At 40.1% G+C, this 8,671-nt stretch overlaps 1 protein-coding gene across 1 annotated transcript; it reads left to right on the top strand.

Annotated features, from left to right (window-relative positions):
• The first annotated feature begins 2,128 nt into the window (after positions 1 to 2,128).
• On the top strand, positions 2,129 to 8,166 carry ren (renin). The gene is made up of 9 exons (XM_027012224.2): positions 2,129 to 2,232; positions 3,035 to 3,188; positions 3,425 to 3,548; positions 3,756 to 3,874; positions 3,976 to 4,172; positions 4,418 to 4,540; positions 5,301 to 5,445; positions 7,157 to 7,255; positions 7,424 to 8,166. The coding sequence occupies exons 1-9, from the start codon at positions 2,171 to 2,173 to the stop codon at positions 7,583 to 7,585; spliced, it is 1,185 nt and encodes a 394-aa protein (XP_026868025.2). The 5' UTR covers positions 2,129 to 2,170; the 3' UTR covers positions 7,586 to 8,166.
• Positions 8,167 to 8,671: the final 505 nt, after the last annotated feature.

Genomic DNA, 8,671 nt, shown 5'->3' with positions numbered 1-8,671 from the left:
GGGAAACTCTGCAGCGGGCATCCACACAACCCCCAAGTTTAAAGGTTAAAAGTCACTGGGCCTTGCCATTATGAGCAGGCCAGGGATGTAAACGTCAGACCAGAGAGGTGGACAACGATGCAATTAAAAAACAAACCATTCATGTTGATCTAACATTCAGAAATAATATGGACAGTAGATATATATATGTACACTTTTGTGACAAGACACAATGTGAAAACAAATTACATATTTGTTGTCTCTATGTTGATATTTCTTAATTATCTCAGATTATGTGAACTATTTATGTGTTTCCAGAGAAACCGACAATACAAGCAAATTCTGGATAATCCAGGGAGAAGCAAACTATGCATCTTGTTGGAATATTCACCTTTGCTGGTTCACTTCCTGGCAGTCTCCAACCCCCTTGGGATGAATTAAGAGGTGGCCTTTGACCTGGAGTTGTGAGCATCAGGGTCGAGAACTGACGTTAACAGCAGCATCTGACCATGTACAAGGCTGGCCTGGACAAGAACCATTACCGACCACCGACTCCGGTACTGCAGTTGCAGTGTGGGAACCAGAGCTTTCTCTGGCACTCCAGCTGCAAACCCCAGTTCAGTCATGGGAATGGAAGAGCCCAGAGCAGATAAAGGAATATCCATGTTGCTCTCATAGAAAACCGTGTAAATTCCACACTGTGGTCTGGATTAGAAAGCAGTTCATATTTATCTTATTGGCATAAGAAAGTTAATAAAGCCTTTCATCATGTGCTTGTGACTCTTTGATTTGCTAGAAGAGAAGGACTGACTGGTTTTAGAATCATTTCCCCAAACCCACATTCTACTTCAGTGTGGCTGTCTGCCTACAGCTGTCAGGAAATCAACCCCATTCCTATGTCACTCATCACATCTGTACTCACCTTTCCAGAATGCTATTAAACTGCTATGAGAGACAGGGAAGGATAGCTGGGCAGGAGGTATACATAAAAGGTAAACCCTTTTTATTCAAAGATTATTGAACATATGAGCTCTCAGCCAGGTGGAAGCATGGGTTGGAGGAAAAGAGAGAAATTAATTAGCATAAAAAAAAAGGATATATGTGGTATATGATATATATGGTATATCAAATATGGTTACATTTACCCATAGGTACTTCATGTTCTGAGAGATGTGGCCCTCCAGATAATGTTTCTCAACTTCCTTTGAAATTCCTTTGAATTATCTAAAATGTAAAATGAACACTTGCAATCCTTTGCCAGATTTTTTATCGAATGTCGAGCAGATACAATGTCAAATGGTTGTTCTTCAACCTACACAATTTTCACTTTGACAAACAAAAGAAAAAGAAAAAACCTACAAAGCAACACAAAAAAAAAAAAAGGATAAATAAATGGGTCAAACACACATGGATGCATGAAGTTGGAGAGTTTATTCAGCGAGTAGTCATTGATGGCTGCGCTAATATTGCATAAGTAATCTATAAAAAGAATCCAAGTCCTATTGAAGTTCATGCAGTTATTGATTGTTTCGAGTTTGAGATGAGGATGTGGCGAGGCATATTTCAATTTGAGTTAAATACGATGTCTAGTTAGTAAAGGGGTTGAAGGCTAGGACCTGTCATTTGCTTCTGGTGAGGTCCCAAAAGGGTAATCTTTTAATCAGATGTCTACAAGACACAGACATGTCAAATAAGATCTTAGGATTTTTGTATTCACTATGTATACAGTATATGAAGAACATGTATCTTTTCACAGTTTCAAACAGTTAAATCTGTTAAAGCGCGTATAACTGGCGAATAATCCATCTGAAACCAGTATGGTCAGTTCTGTATCACTGGGTGGGGTATTCCACAGGAACCTGAATGTACTCTGCTCCCAGAAGCCCATGGGCCCACCAGGGAGCACTTAATCAGGAGCAAGACGGGATGACAGCAAAACAGAGAGCAAAATCAATGGGCGGGGCTGGCGGTGGGGGGGGAGTGTATAGAGCAAGACCATGAGCAGAAAGAAGTGTGAAAGTGATGGTGAGACAGTTATGGCTTATCGTCACAGGGCTACTATAAAAACTCACGGGTCTGGGTGTCAGACTACAACTGAACTTCTGCATCCACTGAAGGAGTACGGACACAGATCTCTAGCCAGGGCTGCTGTACACTCCCTGAATCCCAGTGGCTAGCTGCACCCGGAGCCATGAAGGCACACCTGTGGATCCTTCTTCTGTTGCTGCCTCTGACTGTGAAGGCCCTACGAAGGTACGTGAACACTCTGTGTACTTTCTCATAAAGGTGATTATATAGGTTTCGAATGTAGAATATGTTCTCCATTGTTAAATATATATAAAATAATTTTAGATATATATAAAATGAATATTGCAGTTTACAATTGGTAATAAAGTAACTGTTTAAATATTGTGACAAGTACTGAAAACAGAGGTTATCATTTTGGCATGTATTAAGTTAGTCATCTGGCCATTTCTGATTCACTGATGGTTGGAATAAGGTCATTGTGATATCCCATGTATATCATAATGCATTTTGTGTGTTTAATCTGCTTCGCTATAAAACATAATATATGTGATTGCTCCACTCTGGAACTGAGCAGAGAGTTGCACAATGTTTGGTCTTCACCATGACAACTGTTAGATTGCTACATGACGTCACGTCATCAAACGGGGCCTCCTCCAGTCTAATGGTGTGCAGCTTCTCCACCGCTGTCCTCATCAGCTATGATCATGCTTCCCTTTTCTCCCCTCTCTTCCGTTTGTCTCGTCTTATCTGGCAGGATCTCCTGTTCTCTGCATTTTTTTTTAGAAGGAAATGTACTGATATGATGATATCATATTTGTCACATACCATTTTAATAATTGTGAAATAATTAATGCCTGAACTTCAAGGGCCTCTTTCTAAGGCTAAAAGTAAGCTAACCTCACTAGGGGAGTCTAAATGTAGGAAGTCTTAAAATGCCTTCTAGGCTGGAACTTGTTTCCTGTATAATATGCTGCAGTATGTGTTTTATTCTATGAATGCTATTCTTCTTCCTCTCTTGGCTAATTAGGGTAACTCTGAAGAAAATGCCCTCCATTCGAGAGACCCTTAAGGGGCTTGGTGTCACACCAGCGCAAGCGTTTGCTGAACTCGCGCCGAAACTGTCCGGTGGCCTGTCACCTAGCAATGGGACAGCCTCAACAGCTCTGACCAACTATTTAGATGTGAGAAACAAGAATGTTTCATCAGTTGATAACAATGTATATAGTGTAGTTCGAGTTTTCACTGCTAAAAGATACTATGGACACATACTGTGTAGTATTTAGATATTCTGTTTTCTCTCTTCTCACTCTCTCTCCTTCTCTCTCTTTCTATCTATGTTTCTCTGTTTCTCTCTCTCTCTCTCTCTCTCTCTCTCTCTCTCTCTCTCTCTCTCTCTCTCTCTCTCTCTCTCTCTCAGACTCAGTACTTTGGGGAGATCATTATTGGTTCACCAGCTCAGATGTTCAATGTTGTGTTTGACACGGGTTCTGCCAACCTTTGGGTGCCCTCGCAAAGCTGTTCTCCACTATACACAGCCTGTTGTGAGTGAATTACAACACACACACACACACACACACACACACACACACACACACACACACACACACACACACACACACACATCCCTTATAGATCAATTAACACAACTTCATTGCTCTCTCTCTCTCTCTCTCTCTCTCTCTCTCTCTCTCTCTCTCTCTCTCTCTCTCTCTCTCTCTCTCTCTCTCTCCTTTTCCCCTTTCTCTCAGTCACTCATAATCGATATGATGCCTCCAAATCTCTCACACACATTCACAACGGAACAGGATTCTCCATCCAGTATGCTTCCGGAAACGTGCGGGGATTCCTGAGCGAGGACATTGTCATGGTGGGTATAAAAATGGCAGTGCAGGCCTAGTGAATGTCCTCATAACCTCAATGTCCAGATCTGCCTTTTATGGTTGAACCTTCTGACCCTTATGTCCCCAGGTGGGTGGAATCCCAGTGGTGCAAGTATTTGCAGAGGCCACTGCTCTCCCTGCCGTCCCTTTCATCTTTGCGAAGTTTGACGGAGTGTTGGGAATGGGCTACCCGGACATGGCCATCGATGGCATCACGCCGGTGTTCGACCGCATCATGTCTCAAGACGTGCTGAAAGAGCAGGTTTTCTCCGTGTACTACAGCAGGTGATCTCCACGAAGGCACGACTGGGACGGGATGGTGTCATGTATAAAGCTATGGGACCTCACATGGGACACATAGCTCACCGCTCCGCTCCACCTTTGTGGGAACAACCCTAGCTCCCGACAAGCTAATGCTCGTGCCTGTGCTTTGCTCACTACTCTGAGCTGTTTAATTGACATTTGTTTGTTCCTTTACCACAAGCGTGCGTGTGTGTGTGTGTGTGTGTGTGTGTGTGTGTGTGTGCCAGGGATCCACAACGTATCCCTGGGGGACAACTGCTACTGGGGGGCACAGAGTCTAAGTACTACACAGGCACATTCAACTATGTTCACACCAAGGGGGAGGGCAAGTGGGAGGTCACCATGAAGGGGTAAGAATCTCATCATCATTAAGATTCAATCTCACGTTATTTATTACAACCAGTCCACCCTGTTTGTAAGGCAGTAACTCTTCGTTCACATTACTGAAAATATGGTTCAGTTTCACCACTCAGCATAGTATTTTCACCAAAAAGCAATAAATGTAAGATTTATCCACTGGTAAATGTATACAGGAAGTAATAACAGAGGTCAGTTCTTTAGTAAATAAAAATTAAAAGAGCCTTGTAAATAAACGAGTAATTTGATTTAATAGCTTTCATGTGCCCTAGGGATAAATGTCTGTAAGTCTGTAAGCATAGCACACACACGTGCAGCATCTGTGATCATGTCTCACTTGGAAAATACACGGGCATTTTATGGTAATGTGTCTGCTCATTAAAAAAGTGGAGACAAAATACAGAACAATTGGTGTGTAAATAACAGAGAAAAAACACTACAAATCAAATGAAAAAGTGACCTCAGTGAATTAAAAAATAACATTTAAAATGCAAAACTAATTATTAAATTGTTGCCCAGTTTCTCAAATAGTTTGTATATCAGTTTACATACCATGTTTAATCCTCATTATGTTACCATGAAAATGATATTTTCAAAACTAAGATAGGGTTTAGGGTTTTATTGGAGTATAGTATTATTGAATTTTGGAAGTAGTAAGACTGCAGAAGAGAATCTATCAAAATGTGTATACTGGATCTGAATGCTAAAATTAATTATTATGAATGAAAAATGATATATGTATATGTATTACAGTGTGTCTGTGGGGATGGAGACATTGTTCTGTACAGAAGGCTGTACTGCTATGATTGACACGGGCTCCTCGTTTATAACGGGCCCCGCCTCCTCAGTCTCCGTGCTCATGAGGACAATCGGAGCTGTTGAGCTTGCAGAGGGAGAAGTAAGTTTTGTTTAGTTCATGAAACTCTAATTCCACATTTGAGAATGTAAAGGACCTGTCCTTTCTGCATATCATCTACATAAACCCGCCAGTGACTTGATTACAAGAAACACTTTATTGGTACTCTTTAGTAAGTCAGTTTTGTAAGCTGCTCTTGAATAGAGTGTCTGCTAAATGCCATAAATGTAAATGTAGTAGTTGGTGTACAGCTCAACTCCATATCCATACTGGTTACCATGTTAAAGTCTGTAACCCTACTGGTTACCATGTTAAAGTCTGTAAACATACTGGATGCCAGGCAGTTTGGCTTAGCTGTCCTCATGTCAGTGTTAATGTTAATATCAGTCAGAGTTGAAGTTTTAATGCATTGTTTAGAATGATACATATTTTTGTATACTTATAAAATTGTCTTTTTTATAAAAAAAGTTCCATGGCGTGCTTTTGAACTGACAAAACCCCATTTTGAACTGACAAAATCTCAAGTCAGTAATGTTGACAGTTATGTATTAAGACCTAATGAACAAACAACCCCCAACTCCAAAATTGTGGCTGAGAAATATTTGACTGAGATAAACTATGATAGATCAGAACTGTCATTTGGAAATCATTTTCAAGTAAATTAGTGTCAAAACCCCATAACCCTTATTAAGGAGCACAAAACTTAGATATTAGAGCTGTTTAAACTTTTTGTAAATTTGGATGGATTGTGCTTCTAAGAACAGGCCTTGTCACCTGCTCTATATTGGTCAATATGACTGTAATTCTGTTCCGCTGGAAAAATATTACAATTCCCATGCTCAAAATTGTTCAAAACATGCATTATAAAATGCACAATAAAATGAAAAACATCCATTATAGCATGCATAATAAAATGGAAAACTTGCATTATAGCATGTACAATAAGATGGAAAACTAAAGCATATATAAGATGGAAGCAGCTCTGAAAACAAAAAGCCTTCTAGCTATTTATTATTGACTGACCTAGTTTTTCTGTCTTTATTGTTATTTTGTCTATGTGTAGCACGAAAGAGACTAAATTAAATAAATAAACTGAAAAAAAGTCTATTTAATAAATACATTTGGGGGAGGGCCTGTGATTTAGTTAAATACTTAAAAGAGGTTACAGTTTTATGTATTTCTAAAATTCTCAGAAATAATGTACATGCCCTATATTAACTAATCTACAAACCATAACCACATCATGAACCACTGAATGAGTCAAGCATAGATGTCCATGCCAAGACCCCAGGAAGACGTCTAACAGCTGACAGAAAAATGGGGTTTAGAGTAAAGTGAAAGGTGTAGATCATATAACATCTTTACTATGTTGTGTTATTTTCATCTAATGCTACAGTAAAAGTTGCATTTTGCTATTAATTTGATTTATTTTACCAAAAGTAATAACGCAGACAGACAGACAGACAACATTCAGTTTCAACATTTCTTTTTTTTTTATGGGTGCTATGACCATACATTGACTTTAGTCCAGCTTGATATAGATTCTTCAATAACCATAGTCCAAGTCAAAAGCAATTTTACTGTCATTCTTTCTCACCATAGAAATGTTGAGTGAGAAATATTGCATCTCCAGGACACAATGCTAACACTCTGTTGTTTATAAGAATGGACCAGGATCGGTAAAAGGATTGTTGCTACATATGCAGGCTTTTGTGTATAGCTTGTCCTCAACTCTGTCTTCATTCTTCTTTAGTATACTGTGAACTGTGACCTGGTCATGTCCTTACCCATCGTGGCCTTTCACCTTGGTGGTCAGGCGTATCCTCTCACACAGGAAGACTACATTCTCCGGGTATGATGTGCTCAACCTCAATATTTTAAACATGAACACACGTCTTGGTCAGCATTTTCATGTTTCCATTGATCTTAGTCAACATATATATCAGTCATTGTTACAGTCAGTCCATTAACGTCCATGAATCTCCACCTTCTTGTGTTCTACTTCTTTTCCTATCTATAGCAGTCACAGTTCGGGGAAGACATTTGCACTGTGACTTTCAGAGCGCTCGACATCCCGCCTCCTACCGGTCCTGTGTGGATACTGGGAGCTAACTTCATCGCCCGATACTACACCAAGTTCGACCGGAGAAACAACCGCATTGGCTTCGCACAAGCAGTGTGACGGCTGCCAGGACCATCCAGCCATATCCTTCTACTGCACCACAACCATATTACTCCCACCCCATTAGAGTTATAGTGAGTCTATAGTTTCTTCCTCAGGCGACTGAGGAAACCCAATTCATAGGTTTCGACAGAGCCTGAGGCAAAGCTGCAATGGTATTACCTTTTTCCTTTTTCTTGGTTCATAGTTTGATTCTTAATAGCAGAAACTGGTCCTAGGACAAGTCTTAGGAATCACATGGAATGCACGTGCTCTTTTGCCCCACTTAGAGAAACATGTGCCTTTGTCACACGCCATCACAGTTTTGTTAGCAGAGTTTTTGATACTATTTATTGAACATTTTTTAGATGTAGGCCTCTCTGGCACAGGGTTTAACTCTCAAAATACCTTCCTGGCTCTAATCACCAAGAAGCGGGTCAAAAGTCAAGGTCTCCTTTACTGTGATCCTAATTTCAAATCATGTATCAGAACAGCCTTCTGTCAGCAAGAACACAGATGATGGCTGATCTTTTTTTTTTTTCAAAGGAACCCCTGAGAATCTTAGTACAAGTTAGACAACCTAATGTACTATGGTATTTCTGTCATCTACACACATACACCCCCCCCCCCCCCCCAAAAAAAAACCCTCAACTATCTTGGTTATAACCTTAACTAGAAGGACATCTGAGATTCTGAAACCTGGGTCTTCTTGGTTAATGATGAAAAGCATGGGAGCCCCGTGTCTGTTCCTGGATGTCTACCACATCCTAATCTAACACATTTGGCTCTCATATCAAGATCTTATTGATGGCCTTGATTAAGTGGATCATTCGTGTTAGAAGTAAGTGCCGCTGTGTTCTGCTTCAGACCATGAAAATAACTGAAAGGGCCTGGGGCAGGTGGTGAAAAATGCAGAACATAGGAGGCCCTGTTTTAAGGAATTCTATTATTAATGGCCAAGTTTTGCACGTTGAAGGGGGTATGCTTAATTAAAACTCTATCCCCTAAGGCAGGCTTTTAACATGCTTTACATTTGATCTTTTTCCAACCTAGAAAATATTGCTATTATTCTTTGTTCTCTTCCTTTTTTTATGGTCTATGTAATCT

This window comes from Electrophorus electricus, chromosome 18 (assembly GCF_013358815.1).
Source record: "Electrophorus electricus isolate fEleEle1 chromosome 18, fEleEle1.pri, whole genome shotgun sequence".
Lineage (NCBI taxonomy): Eukaryota > Metazoa > Chordata > Actinopteri > Gymnotiformes > Gymnotidae > Electrophorus > Electrophorus electricus.
The sequence above is the reverse complement of the archived record's forward strand: the minus strand, read 5'-3'. Positions and strand labels throughout refer to the sequence as shown.